Here is a 19424-nt window from a genome sequence, read left to right as displayed (position 1 = left end):
GGGCGGGATCAATCCACCCGGCGTGATTGCCATATACACGGTGTTTTTTTAACTCCGTTAACTTCGGTGTATGGCTAAGTACATTTGAGTACTGAATGGCTAAAATGTAAATCTAAACACTAACCAATATGTCAATAGGCCCTAAGGCAAGTGTACATACTCGTAACGGCCTTATCAGATAAAAATAAATCATTGATTATTTTTAAAATGGAATTAGTTAGAATACCGGTGTCTTTGAGAAAGTTACTTAATTTAAGCTTAGGAATGCACCCTTGAAATTAACGGACTTAAAAAAACACCGTGTAAATATAAACAAATACAAAGAACTCTTTCATATTTCTAATAATAATTTAATGATGCAAAGTTATTCTAAATTTCTTGTCTGACTCACTCATAAGATTACATTCATGCCGCTCCTTACAGTAGCTGAATACGCGAGAATAAATATTTATCTATAGTTATTGTTTGTCGAAATAATAGTTCTTACTAAATATCTCATACAATATACCGGGTGTTTCCTGTAACAGGAGTAATAAATAGACAAACCAATGATATGAGTGTATACTATATATCACACACATGTAAAGTATCCACATAATCGCAAGAAGGACTCGTGAAAAAGACTTTCGGATCGTGAAAGATTGATAGATGACGCACGCGAACTGCTAATGGTATGATCGATAGCGGGGTGTCGTGTCGCGCTGGCTTAGACGATTATACGTCATTTTATCATGACATCGTTCAATAAACCTCTGAGGTTTACGCGTTCAACGACATAAATCGACGCATCGTACAGCGTTTGTTTCAATTCGTGAGAGAACTTTTTCAATATTATTTTCAATTCGCTCCCAGTCGATAGAAAAGCAAAGGTTATGACTTTACTATTACTGAAATAAATATCATAAGACATTAATATAATGTTATTCAATACTTAGTCCCACAGTAAGCTCAATAGGCTTGTGTAGTGGGTACTTAGACAACGATATAGGTGTATAATGTATACATAATATATATTTATAAATACTTAAATACATAAAAAATACCCATGACAACGTGCTCATCACCCGAATAAAAACCCTTACCAGGATTTGAACCCGGAACCATCGACCATTATTTTCATGTAAATATGGCTGAGCTTATTATAAAGATATAATTTCAATTGTTACAGAAAAGTATATCAGCGGCGATAGCCAAGTATTCAACGAATGGGTATATGGATATATTAACTGATAAGTGGTATGGAGGATTACCATGTTTCAAATTGAGCCAAGACTATGGAATTCAGCCAAAACCGCTTGGTAAGTTTCCAATTAATAAGTTTTTCTGTTAGTATTTAACGTAAATTAGTTGTAAGCAATTTGTTCGAGAGAGCTCGTGAATTATCACAGGCTAGTTGGGAATGGTGTCGTATATCACTATTTTATGCGTGTTCGCTACATCCACGCAGTCAGCTGGCTCGTCTCTGGCGGAAATTTCATTAGAATTTATCGCCACCCGCGTTAATCCGACCCCTCAGCGGGAGGGGGGAGGGGAACCGCCAGGCGACCTAAAAGATTAAACATAGGATTTATCGTTAAAAAAGAATCGCTCACTCACAATGTGCTTATTTCCTGTTTGTTTTGTAAAGAGGTGCTCAAAATGACATTATGCATGGGAGACATATCACCATGTAATAGGCCAATTCGAACACACAACACTGATATCAGAATGACATCTAACTAATGTCATTCAGTTATCGTGCATTTCGCTCGTACTTGTCTGTACAAGTATTGGCGCGGGCGAGATGCACGATAAGTAAATAACATGATTCAAATAATAATATTGATGTTCTGATGTACTGACATGACACACTGGTACTGTACGTTCGAATTGGCCTGTATGACTAGCCAATAAATTATATGACTACCCAACACTGAAATTCCTGTGATTCATATATAGAAATAGATATCCTTAAAAATAATTAAATAGAATAAAAATAACTTCTCACATTCATCAAAGTGAGTACTTAAGTAAGCACTCTATGTGGTCACTATTACGTTACGTACCACAGTGGTGCTGCATTTGTATCTTCTAGATTTTAAATTATACATTTTTGTTTCTCAATTTTGTCCAGCCTAGTTTGACTTTTATGATTTTGTCCATTAAGCTTTGTACAGTAACTTAATTCAGTAGGTAACTGAATACCTTTATACATATTTATTATTTGCCAAATAATTTTATAAGTTGCCAAGCTGCGCAGAGAATCGACTCGATACTTTGAGTCGGACATGTAAATTTCCTGATTTTTGACGGTAACTTTTTTATTGTCTTTACAATTTTGATTCAACATTCTTCCCAGATTTCAAACCTTCTTGTTACAAAAAACATTGTTGAGAAACAGAAAATTGTTAATGTCCGAATTCGAGTATGGCGTCGATCCACTGTGCCCTCTATAAAAATGTATGAAATGGGTCGAACGTGATGTTAGTATTTCGGCTACCTTTTGTATTCTGCGCAAGTAATACATAATTGCACGAAGAGGAAAAATGGGCCGTTAAATTATACTTAGTAACGCTTTGTATTTACGTCAGTATTCGCATTCCAATAATAAGCTTACGATGTTGTGAAACTTGAGAATTATATGTGAAAGTTTTACCTAAAGAGCAACTGCTTATTATTTTGTTATATTTTGCTTTGCTTTTGAATGAATGAATGAATGAATGAATAATGCTTTTATTTGAAACACATACACAACAACATTAAAATAGGCTTAAATGTAGGTAGTTTAGAAGTTACAGTACTGCTGGTGGTTCCAGAAAAGGATAACACTCAGCATGAGTCGTAGCACATGAGTAGTGTTACGACGCTGATATTCATTGTACCCATTGACACGTAAAACACAGAACATAAAAACAGAACCGAAGCACTGCAGAATACAACAGAATGTGTAGTTGACATTCACAACGTATTTTATAGGTCTATAAATATATGTATTTAATTAGGAATTAGTAGGTATCTATATTCCAATAATTTACGTTATGATATTTCCAAAAATGGATTATTTTTGTAAACTAAAACATAAAATAATATAATCAAATACTAATTGACCTACTTAAATTGCAGGTTACCGAGTAGTCAGTTTTAAAACTTATAATTGGGTAATTAAAACATCTCGCTTGATTCTCCCTGATTATCCTGTGCATTAGGTAACTTTTTAACCGTACAAGGTATCATAAAATACATATTAATAATGTTTATTCATGAAATGAGATGAGTTTATTAGTTATATTATAAATTATAGAAAAAGTTATATAACAAATCTGTTTTCTTAGTATGTTGTATCTACAGACAATAAACAAGTCCAAATCGACAAAGATAGCGCTTGTCAATAACCACGAACATGTTGGAACTAGTTTGATCGGTACCGAGAACTTTTCCCCCAGTTTTCCCTTAATGTTCGCAGTTCAGGCATAGCGAGAGCGCGGGGATGTCAGTTCTATAGCTATAGTGCATAAGCGAATGAAGTGCTCTTGCTGCGGTCACGAAAATCCGTCTGGAGGCCGGTGTATTTCTACTTATTTATTACCATGAGCGAGGTACCCTACGAGCTTTAATATATCGGTAATAAATACGTAGCAGAATTTTCTTTTGAATGCCACTCTTGGATAAATCCACTTTACTAGCGATTTTTCATATTTTTAAACATGTCCATATTCTAAAATGTGAGCTCCAGTTTTTACCTGAGACTCTAGGGCTAATAATAGCTACTTACCAATTGAACCGGGTTAGCTTAGATGAATATTCAAATATAAAGAGACTGTTCTTACAGCTTTCAGCATCGAATTCATCACAGTTTTAGAAATCGACGTCATTTCCGACGCAATTCATGCCATTTCTACCAATAATTACGTGTAGAACAATTGATGTATAGGGAAAGGTAAAATAAATATACAATAACTAAGGTAACATAATATAACCATTTAGTGCAACGAGATTATAGGTCATTCAATGATGTTTGAGTAACTTGACATCGAGGTTGTTGTAAATAAGTAACCGGTTTAATAATGACCATAACAAAATATTCGCTACGCAAAATATCACTTTCTGACAATATTCTTCCAGATTACGAGTAATCAAAAGAAAAGTATAGTGTAGTATTCCGCGACATAATAACGTGTTAGTCAAATAGTGTGAACATTAACTTCTTCCTCGCGTTGTCCCGGCAATTTTCCACGGCTCATTGAACCTGGGGTCCGCTTGACAACTAATCCCAAGATTTGGCGTGGGTTTGGTTTTTACGAAAGCGACTGCCATCTGACCTTCCAACCCAGAGGGTAAACTAGGCCTTGTTGGGATTAGTCCGGTTTCCTCACGATGTTTTCCTTCACCGAAAAGCAACTGATAAATATCAAATGATATTTCGTAGATAACAGTTTTATAACAGTTAGTAGTTTATCGGGAGCTCAATCAAAACAATATAAAAGGTAATCACGGTTTATATACCGGTCGATTTAAGTGTACTGTAATATATAATTTAAGTGTCATTGGTACGAGCCGCGGTTTGAACCCGCTACCTCCGGTTTGCAAGTCGCACGCTTTTACCGCTAGGCCACCAGCGCGAACATTAACTGCGTGCAAAAAATACGTAAGTAACGGATTAGCACTAATTATTATACTATTTCGCGGATTAGCACAGCAATACGTTTGTTTTGATTAATATGGATTACCGCAAAGTGATTCTATTATTTTTTTCCAGATTTCTAGAAATATCTGCTTGCTTTGAATCATGTTTTCAAATGAAGACTTACAAAAAGTCAATTTCGATCAGCCTCTCTTTTTAATAATTTTAATTTAAGAAAATTGTAATTATGTAGGCATCCATCTCGGAGCTAAATTGCCTGAGACATAAATGTTAAACGTGTAATTTATTTGAGTTGGAGGTAGAAACGTCAGTTAATTGATGTTAATACAAAAATGGCGTTACGCGATCACCTTTCTGATTGGTATTCCAGCCAGAAAACACTCAATTACTTCCCATTTTTCCATCCATTCGATATGAAAGGTGAATGTATTCGCCAATCAATGAAAGGGTCTCGGGTTCGATTTCCGCCCAGCGACAAATATTTACGAGGGGAATAAAAAGCATCCTTACGTCTGGAAGGGGTCTGGGGATTAGTTTCCTTCAGAGCCACATTTATAAAACCGCTGCGGCGTGCAAACGAGTCTAGGCTTCTAGAATCAAGGAATGAAATGAGGTAAATGTTATTTTAATTTATACCCATTCAATATTGAATGATAAATATTCTTATACTAGACTAAAAAAACCTTGACGCCTTAAATTGATGACGTATAGTCGCAAAATAGCATCTGGCAAGATACTATAATCAAAAATGACGTAACGGTAGAACATACTTAGGTATTATTTGAATTTACATAAGTATGCTCTTCAGTTTATTTATAAGAAGTAAAGACTGAACTGAACTGAGCCACTGTTCCCTCCTTGACCCTACCTATACTCTGTATCTTTAGGTATTTAAAAAAAGGTAAACAAAATCTACCCTCAAATGGCTTCTTAAGCCAGCTGAGGGTAGATGAAAACATTACATGATCAAATAATGTAGGTTAAAGTCAGGTCGTTCAATGACAGAACCAGGCGGTTTTGTATTTGGTTGGTTAACCAATAAATTTTATATCTACCCGAACATTTACAAATTGTTTGTTTACTTTTATTTAAATACCTAAAGATACAGAGTATAAGTTATGGATTATAATGTTGCTAGTATGTTTTTTTATTTCAATTAAGAGTGGTTGATGTTCATAAATATTATTGCTTCATAACTATTATCATTTGAACAGCCATACTACAGGTACTACAGGTATTTAACTAACTCTCATGGACCGATATCAAGCCCATTAATAAAGGCGATTACGGTTTCTTGGTCAAATAGTTTAGACATTGTTAACAAGTTTGGTGGTTGTATCTTGCCCAACTTGCGGCATGTTATCAGATAGAAAAGTTATATTGTGTTAAATTGGAAATTATGATAGGTATGTTTATTAAATTAAAGGATGAGAAATATCAAATACAAAATTGTTGTGAATATGTATGTGCCTTTGGTTTATAGTTGTAGAACTTTATACTTTGTTGTTGTTCAGTTGCGATCGAAAATACGGGATTCATTTCAAGCAACTTTCTTTTTAAAAACCATCTTTTAAATGCATTCAACGATTTTCAATTAATATTTTTTTTATGAAAATGAATCGACGGACCTTGATGTAAGGCAGGTAAATTTAGCAGTTTATATTGACCACAAATACCTGCTTGATTAAGATTATATATTTTATTCACACATTATTAATTACATAATGCATAATGTTGAAAACGGGACTTAATCGCAAGTTAATTGTACAAAACTGTCAAGTAGATAAACAAGATCCAGTGCGGGTAGTTCGAAAAACTCGCGCAGCTAAAAGCTGTTGATGTTAATTTTAGCCGGTCTTTCTCCAAAACCATCGTAAAATGCCGTTCTCGAAACGTGGGAGGTAATTTTAAAACTGAATTATACGCGATTAAGTACCGCGTAATTCGAAATTAATTTTACGGTTTTTTTTTCAAGGTTTTATCTGTTGGTAGCTAAGATTAAAAGCTATCTCATTATCTGTGATTTTTCCTTACCGCCCAATTTGAATTAGCTATCTTGTACTTATATGTACGATTTTCCGCATCTTACTTTTACAAAGCAACTATAAAATTTTACAGCCTGATTGCATCAGTAGGGACTTACGTAGTAGGAAGGGCAGAACATCTTTTTGACGTCTTTGGGAACCTAGGTGATAATACAGTAGTAGTAGTAGTAGAGTAGAAGTTTTTTTGACGCGATTTTTTTTTTCTATATACGTGCTGGTCGTTCAAGTCGGCTAATCCTCCATACAAACGGCAAAAAATTTTCGCGTCAAAAATTTTTTCTTCTCCTTTGTTCTAATCAGGATACGATACCGAATATGCCCTTAAACGTATCTCCACTATTTTTGTTACATTCTGTATAAAATAAAAAGCCTTTAAACTCAAATACGTACTAAAGTTGCAATAGTCGTTGTTTTCTCAAATGAGCAAAGATCAACTAAGCCAATGAAAAATCCACAAGCAAATTAAGCAATCAATCAATTTTAACAATCGCTCAATTGGACATCTTACAAATTGGCAATCTGATGGATTGTGTAATGGGAGCCATACATCGCGGGGCATCGGAAATGAGTCTATTACGCAGAAGGATAGTCCCGTTGTATCCCTGACTATAAATATACACACTATACACATTTATACACATCAGGTACACTTGATATTCTGTGTGTATGTGAATACAAGTATTTCGTATGTATAAAATGACACCGTTGTTATATTTTATGCACTTCCAAAGAGAGCGAATTAATTATTTATCTGACCTTTTTTATTTTATATTAATAAAGCACGTGTTAACGGTATAGTGTCTACTGGTTAAATCAACGGTTAAGGTAACTTAATACTATTGAAAGTTTAAACGCTAGGTATCTATTATTGGCATGAGTAAGAACGTACGAAGCAAGGCAATAATTATTTTACAGTACATATGGTGCTATTTTATCGCCCTAGTATGGTAACTAGCACTATAGGTGCGTATGTCATAAATATAACTGTAAAACGTTGTACAATACACGTGCGAAAAGGTAATTCGTAACGAGTGGAGATAAATTAAAACACGACACGAGTTCCAATTTTTCGCACTTGTATCGTAATGTACTATATAATTATTTTCTGCTAATTAACGGTTGGTATAATAAACAAAACCTTATTAAAATAACTAAGCGCTGTTAGGCCCAATCGAACTGTAATTGTTGTATAAATCTAAACAATTAGGGTAATGAATTAGACAATATTTATTTTTATTTATTTATTTAAACTTTATTGCACAAATACAAGTAAAAAGTACAATAGGCGGACGTAATTCCTTGAGGCAATCTCTACCAGTCAACCACTGGGTCAAACAGAAAGTATCTAGGTAGTGGTTTTATTTTAATAGGGTATCTATTGTTTCCCATAAAGTTTTAAGTCATAATGTATTGTTTGTCCGCATTTTCGTTAGTCATATTTTGGTTTTACTCAGTAACGCGTAACTTTTCAGGATTTCCATAAAACAAACCTAACTTAACCTAACCTATCTATAAGATTCAGACGGTTTCAGAATTATGCCTATTGATAATCTGACAATCACTACATTTTGACTTTTAATAATTATGTCAAACAAAGGGATCTGATTTTAGTATCTGGGATGTGAAAGACTTCAAATACGAACCCTTTTATTTACATTTCTAATATAATTAGTATAAACAAACAACAGCTTACTAAATATTTGTCCGCCCTAAATAACCAGTAATATCCATTTGTAGGTGTAGCGGCTGTGGCGGGCGTGTTCCTCCTGCTCCTCGTGGGGATGATTGTTGGCTTCCTCATATTGATTCTGGAACACTTATTCTATAAATACACGTTGCCTGTTTTGCGACATCAACCAAAAGATGCTGTTTGGAGGAGCCGAAATGTTATGTTTTTCAGTCAGGTAAGAGTTACATTGTAAAAGATCGAATTAAAAGGTTTCATTGAAGACTATTCTTACAAATAAACGATTGACATAAAATGAAGTATTAGATAAATTCTGTGACATAATTGTCCGAAAGTTACTTTGTCATAATAAGTTACTACCCTTTAACGGACAAACTTCAAGCAAAAGCAACCTATAACAATGATTTTAAACCTCATTTCAAAATAACTGGGTTCAATTTTCCGTATATATTTCTGATACTTGTCTGACCGTTAAAGGGACAACGCTTAATTGTACATTATTCCCTGTCGAGGTATCAGTCCAATCGAATAGCGCTATTTGTAGAATTGGGAACATGGTTTTTCAGCCAGGAAGAATTCTCTGAGGAAAGGATTTATTTCGACTCGCTCAGTTTAATCCGATTGAGGGAAGTTCAGTTACGTTCCGTTGAATTAATTTATGTTGCGGCATAAGGAATTACTCTTGAAGAGCACTAGATAATATTTAAAAAGTCTAAACGTGTAGTTCTGTAGGTATCTTAGATATTTAAAGTCTTATTATCTCTATAAGCGAAATTGTGTAACGAAGCTACAAAAAAAGAAGTTTAGTTTGATTCTGGCCCGCAGAGCTTTTAGAGTGGCCACGAGGGACGCGTTATAAAGACATAATAAAGAATGAGAGAATGAGAATGAGAAAATATTTATTGCCACAAAAAACCTTATGAACAAAGTACAATAATAACCTTAAATACTAAATACAAATTAATTAGAAAGATAGGTAATTCATTACAATCGTACCTACGTGCTTACTTTATTTATAGGTACTTGTAATGTTTGATTCGATTCGTTATATTTTATACCTATTGATTCACGCTATATCCCGCTCATTGTTAACCGATTCACAAATATTAAACTTGTACGTAATTTGCATAACCAAGTAAGGGTGGTTTGATAAGTCAGTGACTTTTTGCAAAAAAAAAAACTTTTTCACCTTTTTTAGTTTTATTTCTCTACATAATCTCCTTTCAACTCCATACACTTCATCCAACGATGTTCCAGTTTTTTCAACCCCTCCAAAAAATATTTTTTGTCAAACCCTGAAAAATATGCTTCATTTTTAGCTATGACTTCCTCATTTGATGAAAATCTTTTCCCACCGAGCCCTTTCTTCATGTTTGGGAATAAAGAAATCACATGGGGCCAAATCTGGAGAATAAGGTGGGTGGGGCAGTATTTCGTAACGCAATTCTACTAATTTGGCTGTTGCGACTGCTGACGAGTGTGCAGGAGCATTGTCGTGGTGGAAAAGGATTTTCTTCTTTGCCAGATGTGGCCGTTTTTTCACAACTTCTGCCTTAAATCTTTCCAACAAAGTAGCATAATAAGGGCCATTTATTGTTTTACCTTTCTCTAAATAATCTATATAAATAACCCCTTGGCTGTCCCAAAAAATAGTGGCCATTACCTTTCCTGCCGAATTAACGGTCTTCGCTTTCTTTGGGGCCCGTTCGTTAGCAGAACTCCACTGTTTTGACTGATTTTTCGTCTCTGGCGTATAATGGTGGATCCATGTTTCATCTACCGGCGACCGGTTTGGCCTAGTGGGTAGTGACCCTGCCTATGAAGCTGATGGTCCCGGGTTCAAATCCTGGTAAAGGCATTTATTTGTGTGATGACCATGAATATTTGGTTCTGAGTCATGGGTGTTTTCTATGTATTTAAGTATTTATATATTATATATATATATATCGTTGTCTAAGTACCCACAACACAAGCCTTATTGAGCCTTACTGTGGGACTTAGTCAATTTGTGTAATAATGTCCTATAATGTTTATTTATTTATTTATCTACCGTCACAAGTGATCGGAACTATGGGAGTAAAACTTCAACAAAACTTCTTAAGCGGACATAAAATAGTGCATACAGCCCACAAAATATTTACATTCATAGATATTCGAATATTTTTAAGGCTATAAGCACTCTTTTTACGTCCGCTTGATAAGTTTTGTTAAAGTTTTATTCCCATAGTTCCGATCACTGACCGTCACAAATCGACGTAAAAATTCATTAGGATTACGCTTAAATTGGGCTAAGCATTGAACTTGTTTCACGAAGTCGTTTTTGATCGGCTATCAGCAAACGCGGCACCCATCTTGCGGAAAGCTTTTTCATATTTAAAATATTATACAAGATATGAAAAACTCGTTCAGATGAAATGTGTACAGTCTCAGCTATCTCACGAATTTTCACTCGACGGTCATCCAAAACAATATCGTGAACTTTATTCACGACATCATCAGTGGTCACTTCAATCGGCCTTCCAGAGCCTTATGCGTCATTGGTAGTGGTACGTCCAGAACGAAATTCTGGAAACCACTTATGTACCATTCCATGAGATGGAGCAGATTCCCCACAATATTTTTTTAAACAGTTTCTTTAATAGTTTTTCCACGTAAAAAGTAATGTTTAATTAACACACGAAATTCGCTTTTCTCCATTTTCCAACAATTTTCCGATCGTATTTGACATATGCCTCAATAACTTTTTTATTGCCCCGCCTTTTAAAAAAAACTGCCAGCTACCAAAGAGTTCAGAATTGTAATTAAAAAGTTTATATGTTAAAATGATTTTTGTTTTACATAAAGTCACTGATTTCTCAAACCGCCCTCGTAGATTCAAACCACACCTCAGAAGTCAGTCGTGTCTGTAAATACGGCATGTGATAGGCGAGCAATGCAAATTGTATGAAGGTTCAGTCTAGGATTGGAAACAAAGGGAACGCGGGCACAATCGTGGGCCAGTACTATGTGAAACCAAAATTTGTTGCTTGTGAGATCTGTACGGTTACTGCGAAAATGTAGCTTCGAAAAAAGTATATATCCATCTCTATCGCTCCTGCATTATTCGAGTAACATGGACGCGTATAGACTATTTTTGAATTTTGATGTTTGCAGTAGCCTGCCTGGTTGGATTACGCGCGGACGAGTTCATCGCGGCTTTTAACACTGAACGAGCACTTCAGACGGGGCATAATCTCCTTGAATTACTTTGTGTCTGCATTGCCTTTAATATTCCGATATCATGAATTCATGATTATAGAGAACTGTTGCGAACGGGGAACGTGGATTGCTTTAGTTTATTCTAATAGACAAAACAGTGAATTAAAATTACAGTAAAGAGCAAAGACGGGTCGTATAAGTCGTACTGTATTGAATTGCTTTACAAAATGAATTAGTTATTGTTGGACTCCAGTACTGTTGCAATTTATTGCAACAATGGTTCATTTTTTTAATAATTTGATTGTTTATACATCCCATTTTATCAACTTACTTAATATTTAAAGCTGATAAAATTGTCCTTTCAAAACGTACTACATATGTTGTAACTTAGTAAGAAATCCTAATTCTGAAATAAAGTCTTAATATTAAAACTTATGTCATTTTAGTCATTTCTAAATCTTAAATATTTTCTTTTCTTTACAGAAACTCTACAGATTTATTAACTGTGTAGAACTTGTGTCGCCACATCACGCCGCGCGAGAACTAGTAAACACTATACGGCAGGGGCACTTTACGTCGCTTTTCCAGAAAAGTGTTAAAAGGGTAATAATTTATTCAATTATGTTTTTAGATTAATCTGTTATTTCTAGATTACATCAGGAAGCACATTTGTTTCAGAAGGAACACGAACAGCGTAGAAGAAGACGGAGTAAAGCGCAGTTTTTTGAAATGATTCAAGAAATTCGAAGGTGTGTAGGATTCAACATCAAAAACCCAATTGGCTTCACTAAGTTTATTTCTCTGTTAATATTTTTCATAATATTCGCAGGGTTCAACAAGGACGTGATCAGTCATTGGATTCTATAAAGGAGCACGTGGCTGTAGAAACCTCTGAAGTTTCTGAAGAATTGACGGAGTCAAAGTTCCTCTCCCCTTCACCTGAAGTACCCTCTCGCTCGCCTCGACCGGGTCGATCTCCTCGACAGCTTCGCTCTCCACGAGGAAGACGAAAAAGGTGCAGTTTGGCCGGACTTAATGTGAGGAGATTCAGCACTGATTCGGTCCTAGGGTCTGATTCAGGATCAATTTATGAGCGGACAAGTCTTAATATAGGAAGAAGACTAAGTCGTGACGTCAGCTGCTTGACTAGTTCTCCTCCTGATATAAATACCCGGTTGCGAACACCATCACCAATGGTACGACGTGCCGAGGGATCATCTACAAGGTCGTATCAAGATGTATCAGAAAAATCAGAAAGGTATTTAAGCTCTGACGGACCGCGTTCGCGAGCTAGCGTAGAAATTTTAGTATCTGAAGAACAAGACGTGCCTCCAGCGCCACCATACCCTAGAGTGTCTCCGACCGGAGGAAGATCAGAGCTTTCACAATTGTCGGAAGAAGAACTCATTAGATTATGGCGAAGTTCGGAAAGAGAAGTGAGAGAGGCACTGCTAGCAGCATTGCAAGAAAGACGGGCGAACTTAGATCCAAAACAAGATCCAGGATGAAGGAGCTACACGTGAACTTTTGAAATACATCTGAAAGGCGTATGTTTGATGAATTCTCATTCTGGTTGGATCACTTTGCGTGAAAGCATTGGGTGCGGAAAGAGAACGATCTAAGTTGTTATGTTAGTGCCTTTTTAAATTGTTTGATGCGGACCTATCTGGCAGGCGTTAGACAATCGGTGTTCATTTCAGTGTCTTGATATGACTATCAAGTTAGAGGCTGCCTTATTTTATCGTTATTGCCTCTTACTTTTTGATCCGCCTCAAACAATCTAAATAGGGTACTCGGTAAAGAAGTTAACGTCCAGAAAATCAATTTAAGCATTTAGTAGAAATATATACGTTTAAATTTAATTCTAATGAAGAATAATTGTGTATGTAGTGTAAGTATATTACATTATAGCTGTGACCAGACGATTCAAAGTGCTTTATTCTATAGCCTAGTGAATGGTAGATATTTTCATTTATAAAATAAATATACACGTTATTATATTTTCATGGCATAAGCATGATCTAATCAATAACTCTTCAAGTTAGAAAGTTTAATTGATTAGATAAATAGTGTTATGTAGATATGTCTTAAACGTTCTTTCAGGTTAAACTCTTACTTGAAATGTAATAGAAAGGATTTATAATATTAAATAACTACGAGTTATTTATATAGGTATGTCTTATACGAAAAATTTATTGTTCCTAGTTTTAAGTTAAAGCCGTACAAACATTTAAATTGTCCTTTTTCCTAGTCTCAACTACTTTTGTTTTTTATTTGTGAAATATAATTATATATATCATGTTTTCGTTCAAAATGCCCACACAAATGTCAACTTCATTTATTCTCTATAATGTATTTAGATACTTCGTGGAAGTTCAGTATACTATTACTTGTACTGAAATATAATGTGCCATTTAGATATATCATCTTACAATTACGTTAATATAAGTTCGAAATAACGAAATCAAAACTGCCAACTATATTTTAGTAGATAGTTTATAAGAATTAATACACTTTCTTCCTAGACTTGCACCCTAGATTTTAGTTTAGATTTTCTCTTTACAAATTACTATATCAATTTGACCTATTTATCACTAGCCCAGCTTTTCACAAGTTTGTGGTGTTTGCTTGTTTAAACTGTCAGTGTGAATCACACTGTGTGATTCAAATCAAAGCGGTCAAAGTGTTCAGTAGAGTTGATATAATATAATAAGAATACCTATGAGCAATATTTAGAACACATTGAGTCCATTACTGTGCCCTTAGTCTTATTTGGTTAGTTTTGTGTGTTATTGTACTTAAAATAATGTGTTAATTATTACGTGGAGTTTTGCAAGAGATCCTCACTCACACATTATTGTTTAATATGTATTAGTATAGCCGCTACTCCTACAGAAATAACGACTAGTTTTCTGGTTAATATCTTTTGCCCATGAATAACACGATGAATAAAGTTAACGGTCATATATACTTGAAATTTAATTGTCCAATCCTAGAAATTATATGGCGTCTTAAAAGCATGTAATCATAATTATTGTTCTCAATTTATGCTGATACTGATTACCATGACTTTTCTACCCATATATTTATTTTTAATAAAAAAAATATTAAAAAATTTAAGCGAAAGTAAGATGGCGATAAACAAAATGATTTTGACAAATAGATTAGAAAACTTTCTTTTACTTAGCCTATTAAAATGTCTCACTGCTGGCTTTCCCCTTGACCTTCACGACTCCCGTTGATGTACTTTTTCTGGCAAGTTACTGAGGAAGGCATCAATGTTATCCCGCCATCTCCATTTGGGTCTGTCCCATCCGCGGTTATTTTGCGGTATCCTCTATACTAGCTCACCTATCCAGATGCATGCTGCAGACGTGGCTGGCCCATTCTCACTTCAGCCTGGCAGTCTTCTCTCCTACGTCAGCTATGCGTATTTTGGAGCGCAGAGTAGTGTTCCGGATGCGATGCATCCCCGTGGCATCTAGAATGCTGCACTCCATTGCTTCATGGCAATCATTGAATTTAGCTATCTGGCTCTCGGTGAGCGACCATGTTTGGGTACCGTAGTTTAGGACAAGCAGAATACCTACACATGTCAACGAGTTATATAAGAAGGTCGCGACCTTCCATTCGAAATTTAAATTCCACCCAAAAGCGCTCCTTCCTCCATATTTCTATTTGCAAGAAATAAAAGGGTCATACAGAAAAAATACGCAGATTTACATCTATCACAATGGTCCTATAAAGATTATTTTTTTAATTAAACCCACATAGGGGTACACCTTGTTTATTGTCTGATAAAACTACTAATTACCTATATGTACAATTGTTTTCAACTATTGCCCACAGGAGCGACAACTTTTTTATATTTATGTATGACCCACAAATCACATTCCTAACACATACTAAGACATTGTCTTTTAATTTCTGGGTTTTTGTGAAACTAATGGCTAGAACCACTATTACAAACCCTACAAAATTTAAGCTGGGTCTCACTTTTTCATAATTTTCAGAAAATAGTGCCTACATATGTTACTAACCGATAAACAACTGCAATCCAATGTTATTATTACAATGTTGGACCAAATTTTATTTGTAATAATTAAATTACTTACAAATTCTATTGGATGTGAGTCATCTAGTGATATTTGAAGTCTTATGCATTTCTCTCTCTAATGATTAATATTATGCTCTATACTTAGATATGGGAATAGACAAAACATGAAATATAAAGTAGATTGAAAATAAATGAAACATATTGTATATAGACACTTAAGTATTGCAAAAAATGATATCTTAAGATTTTATTGTTTAAAGATTTAGTTCAATGCACATTTGAGTGTGTAAACGTATTCTAATTTATTCTAAGTTCATAAGAATAACAAATACCCATCTAATTATGAATTGAATTATTATTTTACTATTTTAGTAAGAAATTGTCCTTTTATTAATCATTCCGTTTTTTCCATAACAAATGTTAGTTTTAATTAAAAAAAATAACGATAAGGAATTGAAATACATCTATTAGAATCTGCCATTAAATTAACATAATAAAATATTATTGAAATAATTATACAGAAGCATTTGCTTTTCCATTTCACGGGCAGGGCGTTGATTGCCCTGAATGTTGCTAGTTATAGAATTTTTAAAACGCCAATATTGTATTTAGAGTTTACGTGTCGCAGTGGACTTTGAAAATTTATTTGTATATTACTGTAAATAAGACTTTTGAAATAGCGTCAAATCGCATCGTCTTAGGAAAATTATATGTAACTAAATTTATTTCCAAGAAGTATTTTTGTTATTTCTTGTGAAGAAACTAATTTTAATATTTTGTACATTTAACACAAAACCATGATGTAGGTAAAGCCCGACCAGAAATATATGATCATTGTCAAGGGGGCGCTTTTATTCTCATGTATAGGGTGACAGTTCAGTTTAGTATGAAAAAATTCGCAATATGGCGCGTGATCATATATTACTGGTCAGGCTTTATGATTTTATTTTTTCTAGGCACCTTCAAACATTTACGCCGTTTTTTTAAATAAGAATATTTATATGTTTATTGATATAACATGCACAGAATTATAGAAAATTTATAATTTTGTGCATATATATCATATAGAATGTTGTCTTTGGTTACAGTGATATCTATTCTTTTTAGTTAAATAAAATTGTCAATTTCCAATTAGTGTTTAGTTTTCTTGAAATAATTCAAAAAAGGTTAATAACTCTTAGAGATATTGCAAAGACTTATCACAAAAAAAGAAATGTTTTAAAATTTTATGTTGAGTTATGAATTATGATTATAAAATCTATCCTATTATGTAAAAACATAATATGAAATAAATATTATATTTACTGCATAACTAATTGAAACAATGGTGATGATAGTTGCGAAAATAAACTATTTGTGCCAATAATCATTGTTTTATTTTTAATTTTAAGTAGATGTTTGTTGACTAACTAAATAATATACAATAAAAAGACATGGTACAGCTAGTATCAAATAAGAAGTGACGTCCAATAGTGGCCAGATATAAAAATAAATGGTGTGTTGCATTGTATGTGTAGTATGCCTTCAGTTATCAGTGTTATCACTGCCTATTTGGTGCTGAATGTACATTACATAATTTATTTTTATTTTATTATTAAATTAGTTACACAGCATTACAGTAGTATTACTACATAGGCACTGCGAACTACAAAACATATACAAAGCTTGGTACGAGAAAACACAAATAATAACAAAATACAATTTAAACATTGCATTTGGGCGACCACGTAACAGCGTGACTACGCGTAGCATCGTCTGACTCGGCGTATGATTTGGCAGGTGATAATAATGATGGTTACCTAGTGTTATACATCAAACGGCTTAGTAAGTAGTATGAACTTTAAAAGAAGTGTGTAATACCTACCTATACATGTTTGCTGTGACAAAAACGGATTCACAGGAATTCCAGGCAAGCAGGCATATGTACAGTTAGATGCAGAGAAAGGTAACCCCCCTGCATAAACTGACTGTATGCAGGGGGGGGCACCTCTCTCTGCAGATGATTATACAATATGTATATAACTATTATTCTACCCCACTACGCATGACAGCTCAATGTGATATTCTAAAATTCAATCAATTTTTTACCGTACAGGCCAATTTGAATGCGCACCTGACATCAAAATGGTATGTGAATCATGTCAATAAGTTATCATTCGTGCGTGCGTCTCGCTCGCACTAATACATGTACGGACTCCAAGCGAAATTAAAGCGTGAATGATACCTAATTGACATCATTCAGTTATCGTTGTGATGTCAGGTTCGTATTAGCCTATATATGTAATAAAATAATATGTTCAAACTGGTTTTCCAATATAACATACGGTTGATATGTGTGGCGGGGAAGTCCAGGTTCACACAAACAAATACAAAGATACCCTTTTTTCCATTACTCGGCTGGGAAAATTCGATTGTAGAATAAATAGTGATAAAACTAGTGGCTCTGTGAGCTGTAGACGTCGCGAACCCCCATGACTGCTATTTTGAGAAAAAAAAATTAAAAACAGAATCGAAAAAAAAGAAACATGATGTAATAAAAATTGTGGGGATCCGTTTAAGGGCATATTCAGTGATTAGGAAAAAGTAGAAGAAAAGTAGAAGTGGTAGAAGAGTTGTATTACCTGTGATATGTCTATTATGTTAAATTTTCATTATTATTTCAATTTGACATTTTATATTAACTAAAAATATTTTTTTTTGTGATTTCACTGATTATAAATTTGCACGCTTACATGCAAGTTAGTTACATGAACTGTAATACTGTATAACATTACCATACTGTATCGATGCAAATAAATAATTTCTGATTTCTGAAAAAAAAATGTTTTTATGACGCATGTCGTTCAAGTCGGCCAACTCTCCATACAAAGCCCAACAATTATTAACGTCAAATATGTTTTTTTTTATACTTTTTCCTAATCAGAACACGATACCAAAGATGCCCGTAAACGGATCCGCACTATTTTTGTTACACCTTGTATAACTATCCAACCTAAGTACTTGTGAGGAACGGAAAGTTTTCCCCGCTCTATGACACGAACGACACCAATTATCAATAATTATTTTTCTCTGCCAAAAATATGTATATTGAATAAAGCTGATTCATTAATTCGGGCTCTTATTTCAATATATAATACTAATAACCAAATTTCACAAGAATCTGTTGAAAAATGCGACCGGTAGACGAGAACATCCGGACATATGAAAGAATAGTTGACCAAGCTGAATCGGAGACCTTCGCCTTCGCTTGATAAAAAACATTTTACTAAATGTATGTACACACTTTGTTGTACACAGGACGGGTTAAAATTTGTAATGATTGTAATCATTACAAATAAAAGTAGTATGTTTTGTTTCATTCAATCATATTTTTGTTGTTACATTATGTTATGTTATATTATTAGGTAGGTATATAGTTGACCGTAACATTGTGTCAAATTCGTTATTTAGATACAAATACGGTGTTCATACCAACTGATAAAAAAATAAAATAAATATTTTACGGGCATTTTTACACAAATTGACTAAGTTCCACGGTAAGCTATAGAAGGTTTGTGTTGTGGGTACTGAGACAAAGATAATAACACAACGATAATATAACAGACACGACTCAGATAACGATATAAATACATAGAAAGCATCCATGACCCAGGGACAAATATCTGTGTTCATCACACAAATAAATGCCCTTGCCGGGATTCAAACCCAGGACCATCGGCTTCATAGGCAGGGCACCCCACCAGGCCAGAGAACTATCTATACTATAAAAAAGGTCGTCAAATAATAACAAATTTTGCCTGGTAAGAAAAAAAAGAT

The 19424-nt window shown here is 34.2% G+C and overlaps 1 protein-coding gene across 2 annotated transcripts in view; it reads left to right on the top strand.

Annotated features, from left to right (window-relative positions):
- Positions 1-16974, top strand: part of LOC133519996 (uncharacterized) — a 185044-nt gene extending 168070 nt beyond the window's left edge. The window contains exons 11-15 of one of the 2 annotated variants that reach the window (XM_061854228.1): positions 1169-1298; positions 8404-8570; positions 12035-12154; positions 12233-12300; positions 12381-16974. In XM_061854228.1, coding sequence (XP_061710212.1) covers positions 1169-1298; positions 8404-8570; positions 12035-12154; positions 12233-12300; positions 12381-13059 — 1164 coding nt within the window. In that variant the 3' untranslated portion in view covers positions 13060-16974. Of the gene's footprint in view, positions 1-1168; positions 1299-8403; positions 8571-12034; positions 12155-12229; positions 12301-12380 lie in introns of both variants that reach the window. The other variant, XM_061854227.1, reaches the window with a different exon arrangement.
- The last annotated feature ends 2450 nt before the right edge of the window (positions 16975-19424 follow it).

Source organism: Cydia pomonella, chromosome 7 (assembly GCF_033807575.1).
Source record: "Cydia pomonella isolate Wapato2018A chromosome 7, ilCydPomo1, whole genome shotgun sequence".
Taxonomy (NCBI): domain Eukaryota; kingdom Metazoa; phylum Arthropoda; class Insecta; order Lepidoptera; family Tortricidae; genus Cydia; species Cydia pomonella.
This window is presented reverse-complemented; position numbering and strand designations above follow the sequence as displayed.